This window comes from Desmodus rotundus, chromosome 3 (assembly GCF_022682495.2).
Source record: "Desmodus rotundus isolate HL8 chromosome 3, HLdesRot8A.1, whole genome shotgun sequence".
In the NCBI taxonomy this organism is placed as follows: Eukaryota; Metazoa; Chordata; class Mammalia; order Chiroptera; family Phyllostomidae; genus Desmodus; species Desmodus rotundus.
Window position 1 is genome coordinate 110180095 of NC_071389.1, and position 16461 is coordinate 110196555.

Consider the following 16461-nt stretch of genomic DNA (forward strand, 5'->3'; position numbering starts at 1 on the left):
CCCATTAGCTCTCCACTGTCTCCAAAATACAGTCTAAAAAGTTGGCATTCAATCATCTTTCCCATCTGGTCCCACCGTTCCTCAAATCTCTCCCTATAACTCCTACCTCTGCATCCTAAACTCTAAGAACAAAGTACTTTCCTTATTTCCCTGGATCTTTTTATGATTGAGCCTTTGTACTTTCCATTCCTCCATCTAGAATGTTTCCTGCCCCCAAAATGAACTCCTATTCTCTTCTTCCTCTGCCTTCCTTGGTGCCTTTCATACATGTTAGAGCATTTATCAGATTACACAGGAATACAGTATTATACCTGCCTATTCCCTTCACCTCACAACAGACTGAATGTCTTGCTCATGAACTCAGCAGTTCCTGATATCAACAGCTAATACTAAATGTTCAAGGCACTATGTATACCTAAGGCCATAGAGTTAGGTAGTAGCTGTTCAAAAATTTAAGTGAAGAAAAGCATGAATGGCCTATAGTTTGGCTTCTCCTAAAAGCACCAAGGGAAAAAAAGCCAAAAATTATCCTTCTAGATTGACCTTACCACAAATGGAAGTTTCCGCCAGAGTACGGTACTTTGAAATCATGTATTAGTTCTATAATCTCAGAAAATAAAGAGGATTTAGTTGCTTACCTTGTAGCCAATTCTGTCCAAAATTTTGGTGGTGAACATGTGTTTTCTATTGACAATAGGTAAGTAGCAGGCAAGTAAAGAAAGCTCACTGATCTTTATTTCAATGTTTAATTTAATTTTAACTGAGGTTCCTCAATGTCCTTTCACATTATTTACTTCCATCCAGATTCAAGGCAGGCTATGACCCTAGTTATTCACATTCTCTTTGGCATATCGCTGTAGAAAACTAAGATGTTTTTGAGCTGGAAGGTAATCCAAAAACTTGTTATAGTCCAATGCCTTCATTTTATAAATAACCATAAGCTGCCAGATGTTTCAATGACTGTGTAAGGCCTCAGAACTAATTAGAGGTGCAAACAGGGCTTAATTCCAAGACATCTGGCCTACACTTCGGTGTTTTTTCCATTAAAAGGATTCAAATGACTGAAAAATGTATTGTCAAATAAATTTCCACAGAAAAACCGTATCTGAATTAAAAATTTTTATGAATTAAAAAAGGACTATATAGTCAGTTTGTTAAAAAAATATTCAAATGCTGAAAGGTTCTTTGATAAGTTAGCATCAGTGATCTATATTCAGCTCCTTAAACGCTTTCCTCTAAACCCCAGCTCTGGAGAATATTAGGAAAGAAAAAGGTAGAAAACCACAGATTTGGAATTTTTTCTCTAAAGTTCTTACTAAATTAATCCTGTAGTTATAACTGTTGCTATTCCTGGACACAAAAAGTGAAATAAAATGTATTCATTATTGGAAGGTGGCATTCTTTTGGTTTGTCGTCACAAGGGCAAGACTTGAAATCACAGAATCACCCTGAGGGAGAGAGAACACTGCCAATAAGACCAATACACATTACAATTTCTTCTTCTACCATAACCACTAACCGATGTAAACATTCCTCCTATAGCACTAATTTTCATATTACAAGCTGTACATAATTTAATTAATTGGGAAATAAGATTTATAAAATGAAAACAATTATTACTTATAACAAAATTAGACAAGGAAGAAATAAAGCTACTCCAAGGAAAACCCTGGCACACAGCTGAAGCTCAACTCACTCACTGGTCTCATATTTACTCCTGCAGTTCTTTCATTTTCTATGTGTGCTCGTGAAAAATGTTCACAATCAATGCTGAAAGGTCATTGCAAAAGGTGCTAATAGGCTCTGATGGTAGAGAATAAAGGATAAGTGAGGAAGCAACTCCAGTGAAACATATTTTTAGCCTATAATAACAAAATACTTGTTGTATTAAAAGAACACTTCACTAAAATTTACACCAGAATACTTTGCACTCTTGCCCTTTTCCCAATGAAACAATTGTCTTAATACAATTGAAAACATCTTGTAAGAATGTAAATTACACTGTTATAGCAAAATAGGATGCTGACTATCCCATATATGCTAAATTAATTAATGGCCAAACTGGTAAATTTAACATTATCTTCACTGAAGTAAAACACTGCATTATATAATCTATTATAAAAATTTAAAGAGATATCACTTCTTTAATTCTTTAAATGTGTATGTGTTTTCCTTCCTTATGCTAATCATAGCTAATGACTGAGCCTGTCATACATTTCTTATTATCTTAGTATTTTTACCATTTTTTAAGACTACCACCAGCCCTGGCTTATATGGCTCAGTGGATTGAGCACCGGCCTGCGAACCAAAGGGTCACAGGTTTGATTCCTAGTCAGGGCACATGCCTGGGTTGCGGGCAAGGTCCCCAGTGGGGGGTACATAAGAGGCAACCACACAGTGATGTTTCTCTCCCTCTCTTTCTCCTACTATTCCCCTCTCTAAAAATGAATAAGTAAAATCTTTTATTAAAAAAAAAAAAAGGACTACCACCAATGACAATACTTGTAAAGGGAGGAGATACAGTACAGAACTTGACCTACTCCCTGAAAATGTGACAATCCTTCTTACCTGTACTTGTTCCTCCTAGAGTGAACCCAGTGGCAGGTTTAGATCCAAAGAGCCCAGTTCCAAAACCACCTGAAGGAGCAGATGTAGCTGCTGGAGTCACGGCGCTTCCCAGAGTTCCAAAATTGAGGCCCACAGAAGGGTTGCTTGTTTATAAAAAACACAAAATGAAGTCTGTTAGAGCCAATATTTACTTAAGAAAATGAAAATTAACTCTTAAAGGTTAATTTTTTTTTCATTTAACATATCTAACATATTAAATGAAAACATATTAGGATACAAAAGGAACTAATCTCCATAGGATAAAAAAGGAACTAATAATTTGAACCAAGTTTAAATATTTTTTCAGTTATCTTTAAAAATAAATCCACCCATAAAACTAGTCTTTAAAAAAATACCAACCTTCAAGTAAAGCATAATATACAGCAATTAAGACTTCATATCCCAAGTCATCACAAATAGGACCACACATATTCTGCTTTTACCAGTTTTTGTTTGAAAGCAAGCATCTATTATAATGGCCATAAGGAAATGCTTGAATGTGGATTATTTCCCTTTTGAACTACTCATGTACAGTTCACATTGCCAAATTCATTTGCTCTTCTTCAATTACCAGTATAAAGAAAAGTATGACATACCCAGAAATGGAAAAGGTATTCTAAGTTGTCTTTACTGCCTCTCTATTGTTACATTACCATATTCATTGGTGGGGGTTGGAGGGAGGTATCTAGACACGAAAAAAGCAGTAGGAATCTGGGGTGGGGAGAGTAGGGTAACAGAAAAGGAAAATATCCTGGCAAGAGTAAAATGCAAAGCAAAATTACCCCCTATCAAGACTGTTCACCAGCAGAAATCCTCTTCAGAGAGTTTTTGAAAGAGAAGCTAATAACAAGTGATAAGAACAAAGTTCACAACTTTCCAACTATGCTTACGAAGCCTCAAAGGCTCCAACTTGATATCTATTGGTAGAAGAAATTATAAAAATAGGCAAAAAAAAAAAAAAACCCTGGTAACTTGTACTTCAAAAATTACACAGGGGAGTTAACAGAGATTATAACATGTTTAACATAATGGGAAATCCCATTGATCCTATTTTTGTATTTATTATTTCTCTACCTGACCTTTCAAAAAGATATAATCCCCATAACTCAATGTCAGTTTTAAAACGCTCAAAACCCTGCGGAGTTTCAATTTAAGCGGAAGGCAGTAGTGTTGTGGCTGGGTTCCAGGAACAGCTCCCCATGGTGCTGATAGGGATGTGACATTACTTAACCTTTTTGAACCTCTATTTCCTCATCTACAAAATGGGAATAACGATACTCACTTAACAAGTTTTTTGTAAAGATTAAGAGAACATGCAGGACGAATTAACTTCACTCAATACACGTTGTACTACTGTTATCATTAGGAACACATACAAATTTTACTAAACACATTATACACATGGTATTATGCCAGCAAATCACTGTGAGGGCAATGGAGAGGGAGAAGCTTCATTGAAAAGGTAAAACTTGAAATCAGTCATGAACTCGGGGTAGGAAAAAGGAGAGGGCATACACTAATTGTGTCTGCTTACCACTGATTTTAAAAATGATACTTAGGAACACAAGTGTGTGCCCTGGGTGTATGAAGTACCAGGGGTTGTCAAGGCAGGGTTGTAAGGCCTCACTGACAAAGCCCAGATCCTTAAACACTTGAAAAGCTGAGTTTAAAAGAAACATTATTGGCACATTTAGATGTTATCAAATTAAGAACATGATTATTATGCTTCCCTTCCTCCAAAATCAGTGATCCCATTTGTTAAAAATATTTTATTTAGAGAGATAAGAAGGGAGGGAGATGCCTCTCACACACCCCCAAATGGGGGCCCAGCCCACGACCCAGGCATGAGCCCTGCCTGGGAATTGAACTGGTGACCTTTCAGTGGGCAGGCCAGCACTCAGTCCACTGAGCCACACCAGCCAGGGCTAGCGATCCCATTTTTTCCTGCTATCTTATAAATATGCAAAAGATGTATAGTGTGTAATTTTACACCAGTAAAACATTTTAAATTTCTTGACTGATGACACAATGAAGTGCTTCATAACTAAAGTTAACATTAACAAAGAAATACATCAAAGTGAAATCATATTATTCTATCAGAGAGGCAAGAGAAATGTCTCTGAGGCAGAGAAATTTACTTTCTTTAAGAAAAACAAAAAGGTAGCAGAATTGCTGGGTCAAAGGGCAGTTCCATTTTTAGTTTTCTGAGGAAATTCCATACTGTTTTCCACAGTGGCCTCACCAGTCTGCGTTCCCACCAACAGTGCACTAGGGTTCCCTTTTCTCCGCATCCTCTCCAACACTTGTTTGTTGATTGTTTATGTTGGCCACTCTAACTGGTGTGAGATGGGATTATACCCTAAGAACCCTGAAACACCAATCCAAAAGAACCTATGCACCCCAATGTTCATAGCAGCACAATTTACAATAGCCAAGTACTGGAAACAACCTAAGTGCCCATCAGCAAATGAGTGGATCAAAAAATTATGGTACATTTACACAATGGAATTCTACGCAGCAGAGAGAAAGAAGGACCTTCTACCCTTTGCAATAGCATAGATGGAACTAGAGAGCATTATGCTAAGTGAAATAAGCCAAGTGGTGAGGGACAAATACCATAGGATCTCAGCTTTAACTGGAACATAATCAACAAAAGAAAAAAGCAAACAAAATATAACCAGAGACATTGAAATTAAGAACATTGTAACAATAGCCACAGGGGAGTGGGGAGGGGATAGTGGGGAGAGGGGTCTATAGGAGCTACTATAAAGGACACAAGGACAAAATCAAGGGGGAGGGTAGAGGTGGGGGAGGGAGGTGGGACTGGCTGGGGTGGGGTGGAGGGAAGGGGAGAAAATGCAGACAATTATAACTGAATAAAAATAAATTAATTAATTAAAAAGAAAAAAAAGAGAAAAAAAAGGTGCCCCAGACCTGACCTCAACCCCGAATTATCTGCCACTGAATCAACAGGATGTGTGGTAGAAAAGCCAAGTTGACTCCAGCAGATCAGGAATGTTATTTTAACTTCAGCAGGTTGCCTTAAGGTGGACTTAATTAGCAAGTGCCATATTCGATGCTAAATTCTCTACATGCTTTATCTCATTCAACTACTCTCTGAGGTAAAGATTTTATAACCCTTTTTCAAATGCAGGAATTGAGGCTTGGAAACCCAAATCACCAAATGGCAGTAGAGGCAGTCAGGCCTCTAAATCAGTATTCCAATGGAGGTGTTAGACTGTCTCTCCCTTTATCAATTTATCTAACCCTTTCCAGGAAGTGAAAGTGATGAATTATTCATTCATTCAACAAATATATTTTGAGCTCCACTGTGTCTACTGGAAAAATAATATGAAAAGGTCTCTACCCTCATGGAACATACATTCTACTGCTTGGAACAGACAATAAACAAGTCAACAAAAACATATAACGAACCGTTACAACTATAATACACGCTATGTGGTACACGGTACCACGAGGATGTACACCTCTTCTAGATTGATAGGTCAGAAAAGGCCTCTCTGGGGAAGTAACCTTTTGAGTCCCCAAAGTAAGCATTAACTTGGCACAAAGGGTAGGAGTTAGTAAGGGAATTCCAAGCAGAGGGAACTGCCCTAAACCGGGAAGGGGTTTGCCCAAGTTCACCTGAGGAACTGAGATAAGGTCCAAGTTGCTAGAACTGTGTTTTTGAAACTAAGATCAGGACCCATTCGAAGGTTTGAAATCAATTTAGTAGATCACCACAAGCATTTTTAAAAAATGGAATGCAACAGAAGAGAAAATATTGAAGTATATCAGATAAAGTTAGGGTATTTTTCTTGGAAACTTCAGTTACTTATTTGTGTTCCTGAACTGGATGACAATATAAATGGTTTTTAGGGTTGTTTTTTTTTTGAGGTTTGGATCAACTAAAATGAAGAAAAGATGGGCTCAGAATGACCTGTTGAAGAGGTTCCTGATTATTTGCATCTTGTGGACCCTAGCAAGATTCATTTTTACTTCATTCCAGTATGATAGTGTAAAAATCATTAAAGGACTACAGTGTAGTAAAAAAGACTGCCATAGAAGTAGATTTTTAAGACAGCATTTGGGATTTCACTGAACTAGTAAGTAGGAGATAATGGGAGCAGTTCCCATTTAACAGGACAAAGGTCACTGGTTGAAAACCTGGCAGGAATCTTAAGTATTTTCATAAGATGTCTTCAGGAGAGCAAGACTCTCATTTATCTTACCACCTAAAACTGAGCCTACTACATAGAAGTATGTCAATAAATATTTGTTCCTCAAATGACAAGGGCTCGCCAACAGGGTGGTGGCACTGAAAATGAAGCAGATAGAAAATAATTAAAATTATCAGGTCTTGGTAATTAAGTGTGTAGAGAGAAAAGGAGGTACTAAGGAAAATTCCCAGATTTCTGACTTCACTGTGTAGCCTGTGGTCCTCTCCCCGTTTTTTTAATACAGACAATGCTGAAATATTTTTGCAACAAATGCTGTAAAAGAAAAAAAAAAGGACAGACTGAGGCACAGACTTGAAAGCTGGTTAACCACGACTCATTAAAGCTCTGTAATATCTAAAATTGTATATCTGTAATGAAATCTGCATTATCGGGGAGAAATTTTTATTTGTCCTTAAATTTTTCTATTTTCTTTTTCCAAAACCCCACAATAAGCAGTATTTCATTCACTGGTTCAAAATTCATTCTGTGCCTAAGACTGACAAACGCTAGCGTTTGGACGTGAAATCCCACGCCCTTTCACTCAGCCACACTTCAATCCGTAGGAACAACGTCCGATAGGGATTCTGGGGTCCTCACTACACAGGGACCATCCACCCTCCTCTGAAGTAGGCCAGCTTTAGGGCCCGGGAAGGCCAGCGAGTGGAAAGTCTACGAAAATGGTGGGGGGCAATTATTTTCCTCCAGGCCGACCAGGAAAAATGCCAGCTGGAATAAAGATGGGCAAGAATACCCCACGGGACCCTCGCGGGAGGACCGGGTCCGGGAAGGTGAGGAAGTACATTTACCTAGACGCCCCTGTCCCAAAGGAGAAACCGCCGCTCGTACCGGTCCCGCCAGCGGCCACGGTGGTGGAGCCCAGCGTTCCGGTCCCGAAGGAGAACCCGGTAGACATGATTGCCCCGGGTCAGGCACCGAAAGCAAGCGGGAAAGGGTCTGGGACGCTTCACTCGCCTCAAAGCCGAGGTGGGCCGGGAAGCATCACTCCCGCCCAGCCGAGACCTGGCGGGAACCTCAAACTTCAGCGGCCGCGAAGAGAAGGCCGAAGTGGGCGGAACCACCACGCAGAAGCACGTTCCAGCGCTCGCCGTGCGCACGTAGCCCACCGTGAGCGAGGCCGCCGCGCAGGGGACCCTGGGATGGGGGTGGGGTCGGTGTTTCACGCAAAGCCCTCTGGGACTGGGCGGTGTTAGAGCTCTGCCTACTCTCTGGGGATATTTTCTCAGAGCTCAAACAAAATCCAACTGTTTATCTGTTGTAGCTCTAATTGAGCAACTACGCTGACGTAATATGTACTCCATGGCTGTTGTATCTAATGTTTAATCCTTGTCTACCGCCAAAAAGGATGCACAGAGTTGGGAGGGCCCTACTGATAATTTCAAGCTCCTCTTACAGGATAGGAGGCGATTTTAATCTTTCGTTGGCTGCCACCAGTTAAAGAACGAGGAGTGTGTCTACTTCCTGACAGTTCGGAAGTCTATCAATAGTAATTCACTCCTCCGTTCAGCGACGTGAGCTCCACCTCCAAACTCCGAGGCGTGCGGACCCCAACGCTGCGGCCACAGAGAAAATTCAGAAGAGCGTCCTTTCGTGGGTGTGGTGGCTGGCCCTGGTTCGTGGTGCTGAGCAAACAGAACTGGACAAGCCCCCTGGTTGTACATCAAAAGATGTAGTCAAGTCTACAAACTGTGTCAGCATTTTCTGCTTGATAATAGTACGGAACCTGGGGCCGAGCGCGGGGTCCCCACACCGTCCCATGTCTCCCGACTCTGCGGCGCTCCAACGCCACTACTAACTACTACAGAAACTGCAAAAGGAAGGAATAAGAATACGGAAACAAGAATACAATATAAGGTGAAATTCAAGAGTTCTACGAGCAGCCCTTGAACATAAGAAAAATGTGGTTTTAAAGAAGAGATCCCCTCTGGAGGAAGGATCAGGAAAGGCTTAGGTGCTGCTATCATAATGTGGGTCTTTGTTTTTCCATCAGGAATTGTTGCAGTACTCCTACAAATGAGATTTTTTTTTTGCAATAAAATTCATCCATAAACAACCACCATATTTGGTGTCCTAAAACAGAATGCTGGCCGCGACATTGCCTTGATCAAAAACTCAGGGCCCTCGTCTGACACTAACTTCACATCTCACAACTCCCCTTAATGTAGCACTTTCTCCTGCATTGAGCTTGGGCATTGCCACCTGCTATGGACTAGGTTATGTCCTTCCAAGATTCATTCATTTCAGAGTAGTTTAAATTATGCTTCAGTGACCCTAAAAATTCCACAGAGTGGAGCACTGCAGAAATGGAAACTGGAATATTTGATGGACAGCATTACAATCTATCACATGTCTCTAAGTGCAGTAAGTTAAAAATTGGACCTCAAAGACCCTTTCTCAGATGACTTCTGTTTGTCCGATTAGCAAAAAGAAATAAAAAACACTTTACATCCTCATGTTCTACAGAAATAAAACTCCAATGAAGGCAGTTTTTATAAGCTCAATTGTTTGCTTATTCAATTGAACACTTGACAGTAAAATGGTAATAACATAATCTTCATGCCTATTTATGCCTACAACATCTTCAGCCAGGCAAAGCTATGGAGCACTGCAATTTAACCTTCCTTACCTAGTGAGAATAACACATCCTATTCCAAAGGATGTTCCAAGTATTCCTCTTGGACATTGTGGGACCTGAACCCATGTATCAATTCTACTGTATCACTTCTTTCCACAATGAAGAAAGTGATTCAGATTCTGAATTCTATGGCAAGCCTTTTTGCTTCCTCCTTTCTTTTTTATATTGTGGGAATTCTGTTAAGAACTTCCATCTTTTGCTGATTTACAGGCTGTATGATGACATTGCTGATTTCACGCTCAAACTGAATTACTGAATGCAATAGCACTGTGAACAATTTCTAGTTTCAATTTGCATTAAAATATCTAAATAAGCTTGCTTCAGCGGTATGCTCAGATTAGGATAACCCTTTGAGAAGTATCTGTCAAAAGGCTCTAACACATAAAGGAAGTAAGAATCACCCATCTATTTAAAGGGATCTGTAATATGTATGGTCTGATCCTATGAAATATCCAAAAGAGAAGTTACCTTTTAGAGACTATATGTAACTAGTTGCCCTCTGTCTTGAATTTATTCTCAGAAGGGGTCTATTGACTTTAAAGATTTAAATAGTGCCCTTCCTCTTTAAAAATCCTATTAAATTTTCAAAAGCTCCAACAACAACAAAATTTATAGAGACATCAATAACGAAAATGTGACAAAATGTTAACAATTGGTGACTCTACAAGCAAAGTATATGGGTATTCATTATTGTATTCTTTACAAATTTTTGTAGTTTTGAAAATTTTCCAAAAATAAAAAGATTAGGGGGAAAGCCTAAAGCTAAAACAAAAGTTTCCAAAAAACAGATCACAACAGTAATGATTAGTTTCCTGATAAAGTTTTCACCTGTAACCCAAGAAATGAGAAAAATGAAAGCACTCTAAGGAGTTTTCCATGAAGACAAATATATTTAATTTAACATGTGGTCATTTATTTTGAAATTATGTCCTTCCTTCTGGTAAGTGTGGGAAATAGCACATGAAAAAAGTTGTTTTCATGACCTGATAATGATAGTGGATGAGCATAAGAGGAAAAGAAACTTGTAAATGTCAAATAAAATTAATGAGGGTTTGCCACCAACTTTCATTTTTCCCTTTTTCCTTAAAAGTATCTAAATTTTGTTCAAGGTGGCACACTTGCCAGACAAACGACTACATATCCCAGCTTCCTTTACAGATAAATATGGCTAATTAGATTTAGGTGGGAGACATGAAATGAAACTTTCAGTATGGCTCATTTAGAGGAGAACGTTGTTATCAAACGTAGGGGAGCGGGTATAAGGAAAGACAAGAAGCTTTGAATTGAATATAAAACATATTTTTATTTATATTCGACTGGACTATTTGACTCCTAAAAATTAGATTGTTCTAAAACCCAGTGACTACTACTTCTCTAGGACCCCAAGTTCCTATTGAGGACAGGCAAACGGAGAGCCAGCAAAGCAGGATTAAAGGGTAGCTAGGCAGAAAAAGAAAGCTGCGGCCTGCTTCACCTCATAGGAACCCACTATTCAATAAAGTGGTTACTCAGCATAGAGTGTGACCCGACCACTATATTGCCTAATGTCAATGTCAGGTACAAATGGACAGCAACAGGTATCTTATGCAGGAGTCCCCAACCACTGGGCCGCGGACCTGACACCAGCCTGTGGCCTGTTAGGACCCTGCGGGGAGAGTTCTCCTGAGCTCCACCTCCCCCCCCCAACCCTGCCCCGCCCCGCCCCGCCCCTCCCCGCCCCACCCCGCTCGGTAAAAAACCCAGTCCCTGGTGCCAAAAAGGTTGGGGACCGCTGATGTAAAACATCCTAACTGTGTGATCTTGGAGAGAAGATCACACAGTTAGGATATACAGAAAAATGATTAGTGACCTTCTTTAAGACAATGAGGAACAAGCTTCCAAACTCGCAAATCCTGAGAGTCACATTGACCTTCTGGAAACAACCTGACAAGTCTCCCTCCAACCTAGCATGAGATTAAGACAGCCTTGTACGTTGCCTAATCTGGATATGTGCAGTTCGCTGGGCAGGTGCACAGGGTTATAGAACACATAGTATGATCGCTTGAGTATAGTATACAGTGCATTCAATGAAGAACAAATGTTTTGTCCTTCACTCAGCCTCCCCAAATGAACACAGCCTGATTGAGATAAATTTCTGAACTCAGTGCTAAAAGATTAAAATCAGAATCAGCAGGTATCTAGATATCTCTGGGGATAATAGGATGCATCCTGCTTAACACACACATACACACAGCTATTATTTATTGAGCATTTATTGAGGCCATCCACTATGTTTAATTATTTTTGTTCAATTATTTCACTTAACCAACACAAATAACTCAGTGGAGGAGATGATAATTACTACTATATACTGTTAAGGAAACCAAGAGTTAGATAAATTAAATATTTTCACTAAACTCACACAGCTAGTAAATGGCAGAAATGAGATTTGAATTCAAATAACTTTGATTCCAAAAATAACTCTGATCATAGACTTCATCTTCTGCAATAATACACCTAAAAAATAAAAGTTGAGAAATATAAACAAGTGAAATATTCTTGTTCTTTTTTTATGTTTATTTAAGAAGCACTCAGATTAGTAAATGTGATTGCTTTTATGATATCCCATTAGCTGGTAAACAGTAAACATAATTCTAAAAGCATCAACATTTAAAATATGAAAACTTTTCTCACATAACAATCATAGCATTAGATAGCTCATGCATTTTATAGGGAAGCTAAGTAGGGTTTTTTTTTAAGCAGGATAAAAATACACACTAAACATTAGAAAGAAATGAATGCGGAAGACTGTTTCCTCATTATTGCAAAACATCGTGATTGTTTATTTAATGCTTTTCAGTATTTGTTATTTTTGATGCAAAAACTTCATCTTTAAATGGAAGATCAATTAAGAAAAATGTTTTTATTAAAATCATCAGTAATTGGTGAGTGATGTTATCATTTTGTTTTTGTAGGCACATATAAGGCAAAATCTATGTATCCTTGGATGATAAAAGAAATTGTAAGTATAACATCAAAATGAAATTAATCAAAGAACAGATGTTTTAAGGCTCTTTAAAAAGATAGCATGGCTTCTAGCATACATCTTGATAGGAGCTTAGTTGACTAAGTGGCATACCTAAGGAAAGAACAGGACCCTCAGAAAGGGAGTTTAGATCAGGGATCTGTGATATATCTCTATAATAATGAGCTTTCAGGGCTGCTTCTGGAAGCTTCCTGCTCAGAAACACTATTATCTTGTTTTACAATTTGTATATAACCATCGGGTTTACGGATGGATCAAGACTTTGCTTGAGTGACAGCAGACCCATATAATTTGGCTGTCCCTTGTTCTGAACTCATGAGAACAAAACAACCTTCTGAAGTGTAAAGTGTCCACATAGCTTTAGAGGAAGAGAATATGCTGACCTGCATGCTTGTCTGCTTTAAACTTCTATTTTTCATGGTCAATGGTTACCATATTTTTTGGACTATAAGATGCACCCCCCCAATTTGGGGGGGAATGGGGGTGCGTTTTATAGTCCAAATATACCTTGCCTGGCTCTCGGGGCGGGGGGGGGCAGTGGAGCAGGGTTTTTTCCCCTATTTTCCTCCTCTAAAACCTAGGTATGTCTTACTCTCCGGTGCGTCTTATAGTCCAAAAAATACCATAAGTTGGTATTTTGAAATTCACAGTGTAACTAACCCTAAGAAAAAGATCTCTTCATAGCTGGCCATCTTCCTTTAATTTAGTGACTTTTCCATTGAAATTGTAACTGTTTTAAGTGCCCTGTTTGCATGGGTGATGAGATCAGAATAGCATAAAATACTTAATCTGATGAGTTTTATTGTATTCAACATTTTCAGGGAACGTTAAGATTTAGGAACACTAGTGCACAGTGAAGTCTTCTCAAATTGGACCATATGCTTTATAAACATTCATAAAAATGAAAACAAATCTCAATAAATGAATCTCTTCTTCTTTCTAATGTCTCTTTATTTCCCTCTGTACGATAATAGCAGAGGAAGTGGGGCTCTTTCTTTCTTGCAGTAATCCCCAGTGGTATGAATCTAGGCTGTAAATCCAATCTAAAAAATCTTTTAGTGATTGTTTAGATTAAGATTTCAAGTTTCCAGCCAAGATGAAGGCATAGGTAGACAAGCTTTGCTTCCTTGAACAACCAAAAGAAGGATAACAAACGATTTAAAACTAGAAAACAACCAGAACTGCCAAAAAATCAAACTGTATGGAAGTCTGAGAACCACGGAGTATGGAGTTAAAGAAACATTCATCCAGACTGGTAGAAGGGGCAGAGACGGGAAGCCAGGGTGGACAGGACTCGTGACAAGGCAGCAGGCAGAGCAGGATATCCCACATTCCCATGCAGGTAAACTGGGAAGAACAACTGGGGATGAGACAGATTGCTCAACCCAGGGTGCCAGTGCAGATAAAGAAAGCCTCAAAACCTCTGGCTGTAAAAACCTGTGAGAATTGCAGCAGCAAGAGAAACTTCCAGCCTCACAGGAGAGTTCATTGGAGAGTCTCATACCCACAGGGTCCTAGAATGTACACAAGCCCACCCACCCAGGAATCAGCACCAGAAGGGCCCAATTTGCTTGTGGGTAGCAAAGGAAGTGACTGAAAGCCAGCCGAGAGCCAAGCAAGCAGCGTTGTTCCCTCTCTGACCCATCCCCCACATACAGTGCCACAACATAGTAGGTGAGTTGCCCAACCCTGGCGAAAACCTAAGGCTCCACCCCTTACAACATAACAGGTGGGCTGAGACAAAGAAATATAGTCCAAATGAAAGAACACATCAAAACTCCAGAAAAAGAACTAAGTGGCAAGGAGATAGCCAAACTATCAGAGGCAGAGTTCAAAATACTGGTAATCAGGATGCTCACAGATACGGTTGAGTATTGTTATAAAATAGAGGAGGAAGCGAAGGCTATGAAAAGTGATATAAGGAAAAATATACAGAGAACCAACAGTGAAGGGAAGGAAACTGGGACTCAAATCAACAATTTGGATCAGAAGGAAGAAATAAACATTCAACTGGAGCAGAATGTAGAAACAAGAATTCAAAAAAAATGAAGAGAGGCTTTGGATCCTCTGGAACAACTTCAGTTTGTTCCAACATCCAAATCATAGGGGTGCCAAGAGGAGAAGAGGAAGACCAAGAAATTGAAAATGTATTTGAAAACATAATGAAGGAGAAATTCCCTAATCTGGCAAAGGAAATCGACATTAAAGTCCAGGATGCTCACAGAGTCCCAAAGAAATTAGATCCAAAGAGAAACACACCCAGGTGCATCATAATTACATTACCCAAGATTAAAGATAAGAAGAGAATCTTAAAAGCAGCAAAAAGAAAAGGAGACAGTTACCTACAAAAGAGTTCCCATGAGACTATCAGCTGATTTCTCAAAAGAGACCTTACAGGCAAGAAGGGGCTGGCAAGAAGTATTCCAAGTCATGCAAGGCAAGGACCTACATCCAAGATGACTCTACCCAGCAAAGCTATCATTTAGAATGGAAGGGCAGATAAAGTGCTTCCCAGATAAGGTCAAGTTAAAGGAGTTCATCATCACCAAGCCCTTATTATATGAAATGTTAGACTTATTTAAGAAAAAAGAAGATGATCAAAACTATGAACAGTAAAATGACAACAAACTCACGACTATCAACAACTAAACCTAAAAAAAAAAGCAAAACCAAACTAAGCAAACAAGTAGAACAGGAACAGAATCACAGAAATGGAGATCACATGGAGGATTCTCAGTGGGGAGGGAATTGGGGAGAATGGGGGAAAAGGTACAGGGACTAAGAGGCATAATAGGTAGGTATAACAGTAGACAGGGAGAGGTTAAGAATATTATAAGAAATGGAGAAGACAAAGAACTTACATGTACAACCCATGGACATGAACTAAGCGGGGGAATGCTGGAGGAAGAGTGGTTGCAGGGCAGAGGGGGATAAAGTGGAGAAAGAAATGGGACAGCTATAATAGCATAATCAATAAAATATACTTAAAAATAAAGAATATAACATCAAATAAAAAAATAAAAGTCTTTTAGTGATTGTTTAATATTTTTGAGACAGGTAATTATGCCTCCACCCCTTTTCTTTTCTCAATGTCAAGGTAAATTTCCTGCTATATTCTGGGATTGGATTGGGTGTGTTTCCCTGTGGGCCTGGCTTTATTTTAAGGAGAGTCCCTTTATTGTAATCCTCATCAGGGTGGACCCTGGAGTTTGGTTTCTGAGCTTTGTCTCATGTAAGGGAATCAAAACAGGCACTAAATTTGCCTAGTTTGGAAACGGTCCTCTAGGAACAATTTCAGTACCTTGCTCACCTCTCTGCATGTACACCTTTCTTATATTTTTCCATTTAAGTCCTCACTATCTTGTCAGTTGCTTGAATGCTCTATAGAAATTGATTCCTTTTTACCCACTATTTTAGTTTTTTTAAATGCAGAGTCAGTCCCTAATTTATAACACCATTTCAAAATGGAACTTTTATATGGATTTTAATAAACAAGTCTATATAGAATTGTTAAGAATACAGACTCTACAGTCATACTGTCTGCCTTCATATCATAGATTTAGGCTTTATCTTCTGTGTGATATTGGGCAAGTCATTTAACTTGATTGTGTTTTACTTTCCTCTTCTTTAAAATGAGGGAAGTAATAGTATGTTTTTCAGAATATAGATAAAACAGTACCCTTTCTGCCACCTGATAATCACTTTAGTGTTGATTAACATCATTATCATTACCTCTCTAAAAGAATTAGTAAGAAAAAAAATAGAAATGATGAGAGGATGGGGAGGGTAAACTGGGGTGTTAACTTGTATGGGAACAGGGAATGGGGAAAACAACAAAAATCTGGGACAAAATAATATAAAGAGGTTTTATTAAGGATGTCTTGATGTATGTCATGCAATATAATTCACCATTTCCTGCTTTTTCAAAGGATCACATTAGTTTTCAATATTTTTGG

General features: G+C 39.0%; 1 protein-coding gene across 2 annotated transcripts in view; it reads right to left on the reverse strand.

The window, feature by feature from the left end:
- Positions 1–7959, reverse strand: part of NUP58 (nucleoporin 58) — a 66202-nt gene extending 58243 nt beyond the window's left edge. For both annotated transcript variants that reach the window (XM_053920807.2, XM_024580778.3), the window contains exons 1-2: positions 7634–7959; positions 2569–2711 (exon numbers count right to left, since the gene is read on the reverse strand). In XM_053920807.2, the coding sequence (XP_053776782.1) occupies positions 2569–2711; positions 7634–7740 (250 nt within the window). In that variant the 5' untranslated portion in view covers positions 7741–7959. The remainder of the gene's footprint in view (positions 1–2568; positions 2712–7633) is intronic.
- Between the last annotated feature and the right edge of the window lie 8502 nt (positions 7960–16461).